The following is a 16,322-nucleotide window of genomic DNA, read 5'->3' as shown; positions in this document are numbered from 1 at the left end:
TATCATTCGTGATGGCCAGGTCGTTTCTGAAATAGAGCTATGTAGCTCAGTGGGCCTTACCTGGTAAAATAAAAAAAGAGTTTTTTTGCACCGTTTTGTTTACTACGATTACCCATTTCTACTGCTTGGTGGACAGAGTGGATGGTGGTGGAGGTGATGGGTCGAGATTTGAGAAACTCACATGGTCATTTCAACTGCCGCACCGATCTTACGCACCCGGACCGTCACGGCCCGCGATGGCTTCCCGGGCCGCACGTAAACGAGCGGCGAAACACATCCACTCCGCCGCTAAACAAACACGTGACAGTCTGACAGCGGACGGCAAATAGATTGCGTCGAGGCGCATCTCAAAAGGATCGATGTCGAACGTTGCCCTGCACCGTGTCCGATCCTCGTTTCTATGGGGTTCGTTTTCTTTTTTCCTCCCCTTGTGCTCAATCTGGCCGGACCGATCATTCCCCCCGGCCGGATCGAGTGGGGAGGGGGGGAGTGAGCGCCGGATGTTGGCCTCTCGTTCCGGAGCGACAATGAGCGACAATAAGCAACGGACGGGCGGCAGAAGAAAGAAAAGGCGAATGTCTCGGCCGCCATCGCTCAGCGTTGTCAACGGCGGCAGAGCGGCTCATTATGAGTGGTGCGCGCGTTAGCGGACGGGGCGGGGTGGACAATGCGAGTCAGGTTCGTGACCCCCGCCGGTTCATCATCGCGCTCCGAGCCGTTGGTCACGTCAGGGACGGAGCGAGCGGGGAGGGGAAATCGATTCGAGAGGGGACGTTGCGTGAGCGAGGGAGGGAGGGAGGGGGAGGGAGGTGGAGAAAGGGGGGAGGGCATAACCCGATTCCCATTCGTGCCGCTTTGCGTCACGGAATGGATCGTTTCTGATTTTGCTTTCGTTTCGTTGGTTTTTGTTCAGTGTTTTTTTTTTTAAACCTTTTTTTTTGAGACGGCGCTAAGAAAAATAACACTTCGATGCGAATGACCGATTATTGTTTACCGGAAAAAAACCCTGGACTCTTCATAAACACTCTTCATCAAGACGGTGTAAAAGCATTCGCTAAATAAATCAATCAATACAGCGCATGCACAGGCACGTTTGAGCAATTCCACAAACGAATGTTTGATACATTCTTAGGCCACATAACATCGCATATTTACAATCGCATACGAGCAAACATTTATATATACACAAATTTAAAGATCCCCCGTATAGCCTTCATATACTCTTGGGGCAAGTGCTGTGATTGACCACCTATTAAGGCCGGCATGGCACAGAAGGGGGTAGGTGGTCAGCACAACGCCCAGCCACCTTTGTCTCCCTTGTGGCAATGTTTACACACCACAGGCTGAGTCGACCTAGGGGACGCCCAGGACCGGTTCAGATAACTGTCTTTGGCGTGGGCCGTGAGTGGGAATCAAACTCATGTTGCTGGGTTCATAGTGCAGTGTGCTAACCACTACACTACCACTCCCCACAAATATATATACATTTACAAAGATCCCCCCTATAGCCTGAACAGACTGTTGGGGCACGTGCATTTAGCAAGCACGCGGGAGTGGGTCGCCAACAACCACACCCGGACACCTTTGTTTCCCCAGTTCAGACGTTTACGCACAGTACAAGGTGCTCATTTAAGGCTGAGTCGACCGACCATACAGAACGCACACACAGAAGCACTTGAGTACACTTACAGACTACAACTTAAGAGCATTAGACTTAAGCCTCTCTCTTCACGACAACATTTCCCCATGGCTCTCTCTCGATCAAAATTAAGGCAAAAATAACGGATGGACCTTCAACGATTTCCCACACATGTAACAAATTGCTTTTTTTAAATCACACGCTCATTTTTTCCCCGCAAACGGCATATATATTTTTTTATATTATGCCATATTAACAGGAGCTTTGCCGCACGAGTGTCATGTGACTGGTAGTTTAACCCTTAAAGCGGATTACGTTGCTGCCTGTTGGCCGTGGGGAAGTCCGTTCTAAATCCTTGGGGCCGCGTCGTCAAGGGCAGCAGTGGGAGGGTTAATGCTGCCAGGCTGGCAGCTCCGTTGAGCGCTGTTGGCTACGCACGGTGCGAAAGAAGTTGGGGCTCAATAATTTCGCTGTTCAACGTTGCGGTCCTCAAGGACAGCATCGCTCCTTGCTATGCCGTACGAGTAGCCACGTGCGTTCGCGTGCTGTGTTTTCCCGTTGCGCGCGTGCGTGAATATATCTTCCAATCGGAATCTTTATTTATCCTGGAGAAATCCGATTAGCTACAGGTGTCTAGTAGAGGGCACGGGGTCAGAATGGTTACGACAAACAACACAAAAGACGATCGGAGTGGAAAGTTTCGGAAAGTAAATTACTAAAAATAAATACGTAAAATAGATAAAGCATATAAGTTCAAATTGCATAAGTACTCCAACTCCCAAGCTTCGGCAAGGCAGCAAAACAACAGCAACAACAGTCCCAGACCACACAGTCCCTCAATAAAATTGCACATTAAAATGTAACTATTGATACATGGGTAACGATGAAAGTTACAAATCACATTGGTAAATGCGTTTTTCTCCGGCAGATATTTTGTGAAGGAATATTTACGTACGTACGTGTGTGGAACTTCTTTTGCACCAGAGGTGCGGGGGAAGGACACCAACGTTGTCAACAACGTTGTTAAAGGAGAAAACAAGGTTGTTCTATAAAGGTCGGTGCTGCAATGGCAAAGCCTTCATCACCCACACAGGTCACTCGGCCTCGAAACGAGCACCTGGTTGCGGTGTGCAAATAACTGCCACCAGGGAGACAAAGGCGGCCGGGCGTATTGCTCGCGACCCCACGGACGGACGCTGCCCCACGCTGCCCCCGCGACCGCCGCCGTGGTCCGACGCGCGGCCCAAGCCGAGCTCAACTCAAACCCCCGAACCCTCAAGCCTCCCCCCCCTCCCCTCCCCCCCCGCCGCCCCCTCTTCCCCCCCCCCCCATCGAAAGCCGAAGCTCCGTAAATTTTTTATCTTTTTGTCGCGTCGCTTCAAAAGGGAGGCGGCGGTTGACGCGGGCAGTATGCTCCACATTGTGCGCGGAACTTGGCATGAAAAATGAATTGAGGTTTTATTACATGTTGAAACTCCGTGTCCAATGCACGTGCAATAAAACCTCCATTCAGCGTGCCGAGCGCTCTATCCAAGCAAAAAGTTGGTAGAGGGAACAGGCAGCAAAATAAAGGACTCGGGGACAAGGACATCTGCAGGGGTGCTATCCCCATTTTTTTTGTACGGGGGTGGGTGGGTGGGTGTGGGGAAGAGGCAGTCAGCAAAGAGAAGAACGAGAGAGAGAGAGGGACCTAAGCAACAAGAAAAGACGAAACAATAAAGCCGAGCTCGCCGCGGGACAACTCATTATATGCACGACACAGGTACATAAATTTTGCACGTAAAATGCAACTTTGCGCTGAATAGATTTTTCATGATAAGCTGATGAAGGAACTGATTGGGCATGCGCTGTGCCGTTGTGCGATCGCCCCGCTCCCTGCTAGGCTGGAACGCGGTGAATGCTGTTGATTTACCGCGCCCACGGGTTATGCGAAGACTCCCAGTGCGTGTGGTGTCTGTGTGTCTGTGCGTCGTCTTTGGGGAGCGGCGGCGCGGCGGTTAGCGCCACGCTGCTCTACGAACCCGGTGGCCCGAGTCCGATTCCCGCTCACGGGCCACCGACACCAGTGACGATTATCGAACCGGTCCAGGGCCTCCCCTAGGTCGACTCAGCCTCAAATGAGTAAATAGACAAAGGCGGTCAGGCGTGGAGCTGGCCACCCACCCCCTCGTGTGCCGTGCCGGCCTTCACAGGTGCTACTCGCTAACAGCACTTGCCCCACCAGCCTGCGTGTTGTGTGGGGAGCGGCAGCGTCGCGGTCAGCGCGCTGTGCTTCAAGAACAAACGCCTCCCGAGTTCGATTCCCGCTCACGGCTGCTGACGTCAGTGGCGAGTTTCTGAACTGGTCGTAGGCTTCCCCCGAGGTCCACTCAGCCTTAAATCAGCACTTGAACATCACCGCTGCGGAGACGATGGTGGCCAGGTGGGGTGCCGGCCACGCCACCTCCTCGTGCGCCATGCCGGCCTTTGGCCTGGCAAGTGGTGGTGCAGCCTGTGTAGACTTTGGTATAGCGGCACGGCGAGTGGTGGTGCAGTGACTCCCGTGAACACACAGTGCCTCTGTCCCAGTTACTCGCATTCAGCTCCTTGGCCATGATGCACAACACGAGCGGGCAGTTGGAATCTGAACCTTTGTCAGGAATTCCACTAGGTCAACTCAGCCTAAAATAAGTACCTGGTACAGTGTGGTCAACATCAACATTGGGAAGACAAAGGTGGTCCGACCTGCATTGTTCTGGCCCAGCAACCTCCTCGTGCACTGTGCTGGCTTTCCTCACGCTTTGCTTTCGGTACCTTCTACAAGAGCACAAAAGTTACCCGGTTTTTGCCAATTTGATTATTTTTTGTTTGAATGAGCGATGTTTACTTGACTCCAATTTGTTCGTAAATCAAAGAGAATACAAAAAAAAAATAATCACGTAAATAAAGTGTGATTAGGATGCAGAAAATATGCACGTGATGAGTTCTATCCAATTGCAGACGGTTATACGTAGTCATGAGCACACTATCAAATCAATGCATTGATCAAAGAGCTCAGTACCAATACTGGCCCTTACAGAAACAATATGTTTGATTTCTTAGCAGAAACCCGTTGTGTGTCTAATTTGGGGTATGTGTTTTATTGTGTGTGTATGGTGTGCGTGTTGTGTGTGTGTGTGTTGCGTGCGTGTTGTGTGTGTGTGTGTTGTATGTGTTTTATTGTGTGTGTATGGTGTGCATGTTGTGTGTGTGTGTGTTGCGTGCGTGTTGTGTGTGTGTTGTATGTGTTTTATTGTGTGTGTATGGTGTGCATGTTGTGTGCGTGTTGTGTGCGTGTTGTGTGTGTGTGTTGTATGTGTTTTATTGTGTGTGTATGGTGTGCGTCTTGTGTGCGTGTTGTGTGCGTGTTGTGTGCATGTTGTCTGTGTGTTGTATGTGTTTTATTGTGTGTGTATGGTGTGCGTGTTGTGTGCGTGTTGCGTGTGTGTTGTGTGTGTGTGTTGTATGTGTTTTATTGTGTGTGTATGGTGTGCGTGTTGCGTGCGTGTTGTGTCTGTGTGTTGTATGTGTTTTATTGTGTGTGTATGGTGTGCATGTTGTGTGCGTGTTGCGTGTGTGTTGTGTGTGTGTGTTGTATGTGTTTTATTGTGTGTGTATGGTGTGCGTGTTGCGTGCGTGTTGCGTGCGTGTTGTGTGTAAACGAGTCCCTTGTCTTCATAATCTATGCAGCCGTCCACTGGTTGCTAGTTGGTCTTAACTAGACAAAAAAAGGCAAAGCTTTTACCAAAGTACAAAACCTTAACTCCCTCTGCTACAAGGCAAGTCAATCCTTACACCTGATTGGTAATGGTCAAGAGAAAAGCAAACGGCAACACTTCATCTGAAAGAGGAGGATGCTTACTGCTTATGTTTACTGATGCTTGATGATCACTTCGCTTTCAGTTTTGATTTATACAAAATAAACCTAAAACTGCTTCTCTTCAGCTGGCTTCAATGCCTGCAGTGACACAGCACTGCTTCCCAGCTAAAATCAGAATTCCCGACTTGCATAGATCAACAAATGTGTGCATACGTACGTATGTATGCACGTTAGACTTCTTTCGCACCGTACAGAGCCAACCGTGAGGAGCGGTAGTGCAGCAGTTAGCGTCGCTGTACTATGAGTTCAATTCCCGCTCACGGTCACCAACGCCAGTGACGAATGAATGAACCAGTCCAGTCCCGCGCCCCAGCATCCTACACAAAGTCGTGGCTCTTCCGCGTTTCGCTAATCTCTGCGGCTGCCCGTCCGTCTGCCTGTGAACCTGCAGAACCGCTGCGGCACCTGCCTGCTCTCCTACAGCCAGCTCCCGCGCGTGCCCGACGACGCTCGGCGAGCCCGCGCCGCCGACGCCGCCGCCGCCTTTGAAGTGTGCCTCCTGACGCGACGCGGCAGGGGGGCGGTCACGGGCCGAACGCCGCTGCACGCCTTTATTTACGCCGCGTTTAACCTCTCCGTGGCGCGCCGCCTCGCCCGCCCGCCCGGCCTCCCCGCGGGGGGCCGGGTCAGCGCGGGGTTAAGCGCCCACGCGTGCGCGCGGCTCCTGCGCTTGCTGGGCACGGCCGAGGCCGCCGCGCGCCCGGGGAGACGGGGCCCGGCCGCCGCGGACACGTCCGCCGCCGCCTCCAGCACGGGAGAGGCGGAGGGAGAGATCGACCGGGCGGTTCTGGAGCTGCTGGAAGAGGCGGACGCCGGGAGCGAGAACCGCACGGAGGATCCCGATTCCTTCGTGCCCGATCGCTACAAGAACGCGGAGGCTTACGAGGCCCTCGGGAGGACGGAGGAGTTCGCCGCGGCCTTGCGAGCGAAGGCCTCCTCCCTGTTCCGGGCGCCGGAGCAGGGCGAGGAATTCCGCAGGCCGAGCGACGCGGGAGACGGCGGCGCGGCGGCTCTGTGCATCACGACGGCGACGACGGAGGCGTGCGGGACGGGCGACGCGGACGAGCGGGGCTGCGCGAAAAAGCCCATCGCGTCGCTCGTGGGATACGCGGCGCGCGACGCCCGGTCCGGCAGCGACGGCGGGAGCAGCGGACGGTCGTCGCGCGGTGAGGGCATCTCCGGCGTTTCCGGCGCCAGCAAGTCACGGAGCCAGAGCTCCGCCGGATCCTGGGGAGTGGTGCAAAAGTCCGGGAAGCAGTGGAGCCTCGAGTCCCTTCCCGAGCACCGGCCGGCGGCACCCTCACTCGCTGCCAGCGACAGCAGCGGCTCGTTTGTGTTTGTCGAGACGGGCGGCGGAGACGCCGGCGGTGATGCCGGTGCCGGGAAGCCATCGTCGGCGTCGGGGGCGTCGGCGGCGGCGGTGAAGGAAGCGACGGAGATGGTGGAGGGCCTTCGCGTGTCTCCGGAAGGCTGGGCGTCCTCCTCTGAGGTCGTCGACGCTGCGCTTGCCACGGCTGGCTCGGAGGAACCGGAACAAGCGTCGGTTGCCCCCGGCGGAGGTGCGGCGGGAGAAGCCGCGGGGCGTGACCGCCGCGAGATGGCCGCGGCGGACCCGGACGGCACCGTGGACCCCGACCTGGCCACGGAAGACGCCTTCGTTGTCGACGTGTCGGCTCGCGACGGAGCGGGGCGACAGGCTCCACCGAAGTCCGCAGCGGCCGCGGCCGCCACCGCCACCGTCGACGCCGAAGCCCCCACGGCGGACGACGGAGATCCGGTCGCCGCGCCGCGACCCCAGCGAGGCTCCGCGCCCGGTGAGCTGGGGGGCCGGGGGTCGAGCACGAGGGACGTCGACCCGCCGACGGGGGACGTGCCGAGCACCGCGGACGGCAATCGCCGTCTCCCGCCCCCTCCGCCGTCTCCCGCCTCGTCGGAGAGGAGCGGCTCGTTCGACCTGCTGGATCTGGACGCAGAGACGAACGAAGGCGACGGTTCGAACCTCCCGCCGCCGCCGTTGTCTCGCGGCCGCCCGGCGGCCCCCGCCGGCGGGGCGTCCGCGCCGGACGACGAGCCGCTCCCGGGCGCTGCCACGGACGTCGACGTGGACCTCCCGACGGCAGAAGACGAAGCGGTCGCGCCGAGGGGAGCGGAAGCCCGGCGCCGCGCGTCGCCGGCCGCGTCTTCCGACAGGAGCTCGTCGTTCGAGGTGGTGAAGAGCGACGCGAGCACTGACCCGCCGACGGAGGGGCCCGGGGGCCGCGGCGACGGCTCTGCCGAGCCATCGGGCGGCTCCTTCGAAGGGTTGCCCCCGCGGGACGCTCCGAGCGCGGTCGGCTCCACCGCGAGGAGGGCCGCGTTCAGAGCGTCGAGGGCGTTCGGCGACAAGCCGGGGCGCTCCGGGAGCTCCGGGAGCTATGGGAGCTCCGGGAGCTCGAGCTCGTTCGAGACGGTCGACTACTCCTTTGTCGACGACGGTCAAGGCCGGTCGATGCTGCCCGAGGAGGCGGCCGGGGCGGAGGGCGAGCTGTCGCCCATGGACATGACCACGGCCGAGCTGAAGAAGATGTTGGAAGGGAAAGGCCCGATGCCTCTGGTCGAGGAGAACACGGTTCATTGTGAGATTTGTATTGCTATTTATTTTGACAAAAAACATTTTTTCGTCTACGTTTATATCGGGACAAGTGTAGTTTAGTGGATGGGACAATTTTCTTTTCATCAATTGGCTCCTCCAAAGTTTTGGAGCCCAGTTAGATGAAAGTTTGTCTTGTAAAGTTTATATGTGTAGAGGGATGCCGGATCCAAACATGAAATCAGACTTTATAATATATATAGGGGCTCCAAAATGTTTAGTTTTTTTGTTGACATATCTGGAGGCTTCGAAGGGTGCTGAATCCAAATACAGGCATACCCCGTTTAGTGCGGGGGATGTGTGCCTGCAAACGAGAGCGCTAGGTGAATTATAGCATAGGCCTTATGGAGATGTGTTCCCGACATCGTAATTTATCACCTACGACCAACACATTAGGGATTCATTGGGTTTTTGGAACAATAGTACAGATGATAAACATGATTTATAAATACTGTTAATGGTACGAAATTTTGAAAAAAATTCAAACAGTGTTCTCAACAATGCGAACTTGGCAGCGCTGGGAGACAAGATGGGGGTTACAGCTTGTGCCTGATGGGGGTTACAGCTTGTGCCTGGTGGTGCAGTCCAATCTGTGACTAGGCACCCCCCGGTTTTAGAGGAAAGCGCTCAATGGCGGAGAGCGAACGCCGCGCCAACTCGAGTATGATAACGCTCGCTCATTGGCTGAGGGCGGACAGCGTAAAAGGGCGCTAATACTGTAAGTATTTGGATGAGAGCGAACAACGCGTTAACTCAAGTACGGCTTATTTTAAATAAAAATGTGCCCGAAAACAAACCGCTCCAGAACGAATCAGCGCTGTACTGGATTGCGCTAAACGGGCTAAGCGTGTATTAAAATATTCCAGTTTTTGAAGGGGTGTTTTCTTGGAAAGTTGCGAGGCCAACTCTGATATCAAGTACGTTTGTAGAAATGCACCACTCGTACATACGGTGTGTATATATATGTGTATACACACGCATCCTGCACGTTCACTGTGGTGTTTGCTCTGCCATCGCTGCGTGGGGTGCAGTGGCGATGGTGCTGACGTACAACCGGTCGGCGGACCGCTGGGCTGGCCACCGCACCCTGCTCCACATCGGGGCCCGGCTGCAGCTGCCTGCCAACGTGCGAGGGCAGCAGCGTGATGCATTCTGGGTGCAGTACCTCCACCAGGAGCAGGCCTTGGCCCGGTGAGGGTCTCCACTTTCTCGCCCGTGTCCTTTCCCCACGCTAAACCAACCCCCCCCTTTAATTTTCTCTCTGCCAAGCCCCAAGCAGCTGCTCCTCAAGTGATGATGATGATATTAGTAAAATAATATAATTATTAAAGAAAAAAGTGGGGCCTCGACACGATTAGCACCTTCGATTGGCACGGTTGGCTACGTACGGTGTGACAGACATGTACGTACGTCTTTTGACACGCCACTGCGGGTGGAAAGGCCTCCACCAGAGGTCACTGGTTTCATTTGATTCACGAAAGGGTGGTGCGGGTTTTTGTTAAATCTCTCGCGCTCCGTGGGGTAAAATGTGGGTACTCCCACCTCTTCCAAGAACGTGTGACCACCGTGGGAGAGGAGGCCAAGGTACCCTGAAGAGGTGCCTCTCTGGAGCCCGCTCTGGTGGAGGCCCCTTTCTGCCAGCAGTGGCGTGAGCAAGCAATTGCAGTGCTGCCCCTTTACCCCGTCACATTGTGTTACCGCTGTCCCCTGAGCGGGGAGACGTGTTGACGTTAACCGGGACGCCACGGTGGCGAGATGTTAACTACTTCACCTGGTGTACAGCAGGTCGTGGGTCCAATCCCGACTGACGCCTGCTGTATATTTGGAGTTGGCGCGTCTTTCTCCCCGTGGTCGTGTGGATTTTTCTCCGGGTCCTCCGGTTTTTCCTTCCACATTTAGAATCAACATTGGTTTAGAGTATTTGGCTGCTATAAATCCCCCACGTGATAAGCCCACTTCGTTAAGCTGTCATTTGTTGGCCAGGACGCTCCCTGAAAAAGAGCTATACAGCTCAGTGGGCCTTACCTAGTAAAATACAAAATAGTTTACATGAATAGTTTAGACCGAGATGGCGCGTCGCGGCGTTGTGACGATGGGGTGCAACGCTACCCCCCCCACTCCCGCTACCCTGCCCCCCCGCCTGTCCTCCACCCCCCCCCACGCCACCGTGCGACAGCTACGTGGGGAAGTGCTACAAGCGCGAGCGGGAGGCGCGCTACTACGTGGACAACGTGGTGCGGCAGGCGACGGCGCAGCACTACGTCACTGAGTTCAATCAGCGGCTCTTCAAGAAGAAACACCCCACCCAGATCTACTACATGCCCGCCACCCTGCTGCTGGTTTGCGTGGGCACGCACGCACAAAAAATCCCCCGTATAGCCTTAACAGACCGTAGGGGCAAGTGCTGTTAGCGAGCACCTATGAAGGCCAGAACGATACACGAGGGGGTGGGTGGCCAGCACCACGCCCAGCCACCTTTGTCTCCCCAGTGGCGATGTTTACACACCACACCGGGTACTCATTTGAGGCTGAGTCGACCTAGGGGAGACCCGGGACCGGTTCAGATAATCGTCCCTGGTGTTGGCCGTGAGCGGGAATCGAACCCAGGTCGCCGGGTTCATAGCAGCGCGCTAACCGCTACACCACCGCTCCCCGCACGCACGCACGCACGCGCACGCTGAACGCAGCTAGGCACTGCGCCGATCCGCCGAGACGTTGATACGAAAATATTTTAATTGTTATTAAACTAAACAGTTTTTTTATTTTACCAGGTAAGGCCCACTGAGCTATACAGCTGTTTTTCAGAAGCGACCTGGCCGTCACAAATGATAGCTTAACGAAGTGGGCTTATCACGTGGAGATTTATAGCAGCCAAATACTCTAAACGCATGTTGATTTTAAATGTGGAAGGAAAAACCCGAGGACCCGGAGAAAAATCCACGCGACCACGTGGAGAGAGACACACGCAAACTCCAAATGTACAGGTGTCAGGCTGGGGATGGAACCCACGACCCCTGTATACCAGGCGAGGCAATTAACATCTCGCCACCGCAGCACCCCTTGTTACTTTTTAGACACGCCCGACCCTCTTTCGGCAAAGTCACGTAGATAGAAAATAATAATTAGTTTTTGGGTTCTTCTGCTGCCACCTTCTGCTGCTGCTGATATCAAAATGATTGTGCGAAAACCCAGTCCGATTTTCCCAATCAGCGCAACAAAGCGTTGCCAAAACCTAACGGCTTTGCTCCCTCCGCGTCCCTCCCCTGCCTCTCGCCAAACCCGCGGCAGATGTTGGATGACAGTGGACGTGTGCGAGCCTGCATGAACGCGGAGCCCTACATGGAGGGTTCTTTCGCCAAAATAACAAACAACTCGGAGGTGTACAAGAGGAACGTCCCTGCGGCGCCGTACGCCATCGCCTTCAGCCACTTCACCTACGACTTGTCCAAGGGATCGGAGATTATCGTTGACCTGCAGGGTAAGCGGAGCGAACGCTCATCAAATCCCGCCTCGATTTTTTTTTTTTTTACCATCGTCATCTAAATTTTGCCCGGGTGACATTGGTGGCTATGCACGCCGCCTGTAATCCATCGCTGCGGAGGTGAGGGTTGGCGGATCGCACAGATGTTGTGAGACTCCCTAACCGTGGGTGTCGAACCGCCGCATTCCCTGACTGGGCAGGAGAAGGCGGCGCAGACGAAACATGGAATCGACCTGTTGCGTCTGTATGGGGTAGAGTGTTTCCCCCTCGCACACGTGGCTTCTCTGCGGATGTTCCAGTTTCCTCCCGCGTCTAAACACGTGTTCATTTGTGCACGGCTCCAGTGCCTGCCCAATATCGGAAGGAAGAGCATTTTAGAAATGGAATTGGAATTGAACGCATTCCGGAGTTGACGTGCACTGAGGAGATGGAACGCTGAAATCAGTTTCATGTGCAGGTGCTAAGCGGATAACTGCATTGGAGGACGTGAGAGGTGGGCAGCAGTTTGGGGAGACCTTCATCCAGCGGCGGATTGATCATGACTGCCGATGCTGATGGCCATGCTATTTTAGAGATGTTATATGGGCGCAAATATGACTCTCTTCAGTTTGTGGTCTAATTTGAGGCTGTGTGGGTTATGACATGCGGCGTGGTGATGTCCTGCACTGCATGCTCGCTGCTTACAGTACTTGCCCCAAAAGTCTGTTGAGGCTATACAGGTGATCTTTGTCATTGTGTGGTGATGTCACATTAACTCTGAGGCATGATAGAAATACCAATACAATGGTCGCAATGGAGCCTTCTGCCATCTAGGAATCAGCTGAGTTCCGTGTGTTATTGTTACCGCTCGTGTTTCCATCCAGTACGCACCTTTCCCTCTGATGGCTTTCCCATCATTTAAATATAAACTGATAGGATCGGTTCAATAGCAGATGGGCCCAGACATAAAATGCTACTTAATATTGTGTGTGCGTGTGTGTTGCAGGCTGGACCACGATGGATGGCACGGGCCTCATGTATCTGACCGATCCTCTCGTCCACTCTTGGTTCAAAGATCTGAATGATTCGGTGGACTATGGCCAGAGAGGGTTCCACAAATTCTGGGACAAGCAGCACGCAGAGTGCAACCACATCTGTCACGACCTGGACTTAAAGAGACCACCGCCAGGGCAATACACCATGAATTCATGAACGAAATTCACCGGAAATATTGCAACGATGTGTCGAGAATTTTCGCGAATTTTCGTGGAGATTTGATTCAAGCATCGATCTGGGTTTTGTTTATTTTTTGTCTTTGCTCTGGCGGTGAATGCAGAGACTCTAGTGGCTGCAGGGTTTACTTTAGACCAGTTTACGTAAACCAGCTATGTAAAATATAACATCGCGTATCCGCCGTGAACCAATTCACCTCCCGCGCCCAGTGCAGTATTTGTGCACTTTGGTGTAACCGTAATTTTCTCTAGATCTTCATATATCCGGCCGTGTCACACGCTGTTAACGTGACATCCTCAACCACACGTATATTCACTCGGCTCTCATGCACAGTGAAGCATCTTCCCACGTTTGGAGCGGTTTGCATTTCGTCCAGTCACCTGGTTACACGTTGCGTGTAACTGTCATTTCGTAAAGATGTTGACATGTCCGACTTACTTCACATGCTCGTCTGCATGTATGCATGTTTAACTTCATTCGCACCGTACGTAGCCAAACGTGCTAATCGGAGGTTTGGGGGAAAGACAACAAACACACGAAAAAGTAGTTTCTGAAGAAATTAGTTTTCGATCTAGATTTAAAAGTGCATAGCTCCAGCGGCTTCCGAATATCAGAAGAGCGTTCCAGACGGCCGCAGAAGCACACCTGGAAGCGCGCGATGCCAGTGAACATCTTTGTTCGATGGCGAGCCAAGGATGACCTGGAGTTCGCGTGATGATGGTTTATTATCCTTGACGAGATCAGCGAGGTGGTGTGGTTCTTTTGTTTGTGCAACCTCAAAACCCATACCTCAGTTCCCAGCGGGTCGGATATGTGACGTATTGGACTGCACAGACGGGGTAACGAGTTCCATGAGGTGAGCGTGTGCAAGTCCCTTGGACTAAGGCGCAATATTATTTATAATGCCTTCATTTTACATAGCGTCATTCATGCCAACAGCATCCCAGAACGCTATACATTAATTATTTTTAAGGCCCAAATCCCATATACGCGGTAGACTTTGCACGGCGCGAAAGAAGCCCAGCACAAAAAGACAAAGATCCCCCATATAGCCTTTAACAGACTGTTGGGGCAAGTGCTATTAACGAGCACCTATGAAGACCGGACCGGTAGACGAGATGAGTGGCCAGCACCACGCCGGACCACCTTTGTCTCCCTAGTAGCGATGTTTACACACCGCACCAGGTACTCATTTGAGGCTGAGTCGACCTCGTCACTGGTGTTGGCCGTGAGCGGGAATCAAACCCGGGTCGCCAGGTTCGTAGTGCAGCGCGCTAACCGCTACACCACTGCTCCCCACACACGTACATACCAAGCAAATGAAAACCCTACTACTAAGCAAAATCAATAAACAAGAAATGCCACCAAAACAAAAAGCTCAAACGACTAAAATGTTATCAAAACAAAGTCCGATATAAGATAACACGAGAAGTCCTTGCAATGCCTCTTGTTTGTCTCTCCTGAGTGTGTCAACATTTCTAAATCGACCTCTTTCGCCGCAAAGATGATGGACACGCGTTTCCGTAACCTGTGACGTGCAGGTCGTTTTTCATTTCAACTCCATCGTGTTAATGTGGGCAACTTCATTGGAGAACCCGGCGTATCCATATTGTGCAGGGTGGAGTTGTGGGGCGGGGGGGACACGACGAAGCCGCGTTCGAGTTGTGCTGCAGTCGATGTGGACAAATGCACGCGCCATTGACACTAAACGTTGTTGGGAATCGTTACGGGGTGGGGGGCGTTGTTACGAGAAGCATTTCTGCGGTGGGCTGGTCATCAAGACTTAAAGGTTTGGGCTTGAGAAACAAGTCATCGCGGGGGGGGGAGGGTGGAGGGGCATGGGATTGGTGCCTTTCACTGTGGGCATCGGTTTCGTTTACAAGTCGGTGTTTCGTCTCGGGCAAATCCTTGGCGTCAAACGGTTACACGCAATGCACGATGCACTTGCTTGCTGCGGGGCATTATTTGCAAGTCCGGTTCGTATTTCTTAACGGGGGTGTGGGGGATTTATCTACATCAGCGATTGCTGTTGGGTCACGGCGGCTCTTTGCAATGCGGCGTGTTATATCGGTTTATGTTCACGGAGTTTTTTTGCGCTCTGTTTGACCGGCGTGGTGAAGTATGGTCGAACAAGCCACGTGACCAACATTGCGTGTGTGTGGGGGGGGGGGGCTTCATCCCAGCCGTGGATTTCTAAGAGTCTGCATGTGATTTATTGTTTTGTTATGATGATGATGATTTCAATAAAAGTTTCCACTTTGAATTCCAAGGTGTGTCATAGTGGTCTCATTTGCTGTGAGGTTACCAATTGGTTATGAAGTCGCCTTCATAACGAATCCATAACCCCACCTAAAATACAGGCTCAGGTGTTAACTCAGACCCAGCGTGGGTGGAGTATGGTCAAATATAGTGATGAACAAGACAAAGGTCCCCCATGTAGTCTGAACACGCTTTTGGGCAAGAAGGCCGCCACGCGACACGATGGGGCGGGCGGGTGGCATCACGCCTCTTCGTCTCCCCAGCGGCGATGTTTACTACACACCGCACCAGCTACTCATTTGAGGCTGAGTCGACCTAGGGGGAGGCCCATGACCGGTCCAGATAATCGTCACCGGTGGTGGCCGTGAGCTACGCGACCGCTCCCTTCACAGACGTAGCGACACGATTCCTACAACCATAACCCATCTCCAAACGATCATAGCAACGTCGCATTGCGGTGCAATTCTTTTTTAAATCATTTATTAAATCCTTTATATTAAGTTCGCGTGCTTGCTTGCTTGCGTGCTTGCTTGCTTAGGACCGTGCAAATCTTTCGGTCGTTTTTTAACCCACTTCCCGTGATCCAATCGAGCTGACATTTTCCACACAGACTCGTTGTGCGTGACAATTAATGTTCGTGAAAAAAAATTCCCAAAATTTTACACTTTTTAGGCAAAAAAAATTTATTTTACATATATTCAAATAGAACTCATTCATGGCTTTGGCTGAACGTCACAGTGTAAGAGTCCAGAGCGTAACCCCTCCACAGGCCGTGGCGGAGTAGCGCAGTTGGTAGCGCCCTCGCTTCCCATGCCAAAGGTCGCGGGATCGATCCCCGCGTCCTCCACAGGCGAATATATTTTTAAATCCTTTATATTAAGTTCGCTGCCACGCATATAAAAGATTTATAGTGAAAAACTTTGTTTTTACGGGTTATACTTATTCCCCCTCTGGACAAAACGCCCAAGGGAGGTGGAGTGTTTCAGCTCGGAGAGTCTTCTTTTTCTGTCGTACGGCCGATGATGGAGACGGCGGAACAACCACGACAAGTTCACATTGAGGTGGCCAAGACAGCGTCGGGAGTGTATCGTCGCTGTGATGTGTCTCCTCTCCGAATGTTTGTGAATCGGGGCATTGCGGCGTCGTCGTCGTTACATCGTTGTTGTCAGGGTCTCTTCGGGATGACCCACAGTCGCACCACCAC

At 53.4% G+C, this 16,322-nt stretch overlaps 1 protein-coding gene across 1 annotated transcript in view; it reads left to right on the top strand.

Moving 5' to 3' along the window:
* The window catches only part of ALPK1 (alpha kinase 1), a 70,036-nt gene extending 54,908 nt beyond the window's left edge, over positions 1-15,128 (top strand). The window contains exons 10-14 of the mRNA XM_078875480.1: positions 5,929-8,152; positions 9,198-9,357; positions 10,343-10,505; positions 11,455-11,644; positions 12,633-15,128. Of these exons, the coding sequence (XP_078731606.1) occupies positions 5,929-8,152; positions 9,198-9,357; positions 10,343-10,505; positions 11,455-11,644; positions 12,633-12,838 (2,943 nt within the window). The 3' untranslated portion in view covers positions 12,839-15,128. The remainder of the gene's footprint in view (positions 1-5,928; positions 8,153-9,197; positions 9,358-10,342; positions 10,506-11,454; positions 11,645-12,632) is intronic.
* The last annotated feature ends 1,194 nt before the right edge of the window (positions 15,129-16,322 follow it).

Source organism: Lampetra fluviatilis, chromosome 41, assembly GCF_964198595.1.
Source record: "Lampetra fluviatilis chromosome 41, kcLamFluv1.1, whole genome shotgun sequence".
Classification (NCBI taxonomy): domain Eukaryota; kingdom Metazoa; phylum Chordata; class Hyperoartia; order Petromyzontiformes; family Petromyzontidae; genus Lampetra; species Lampetra fluviatilis.
The sequence above is the reverse complement of the archived record's forward strand: the minus strand, read 5'-3'. Positions and strand labels throughout refer to the sequence as shown.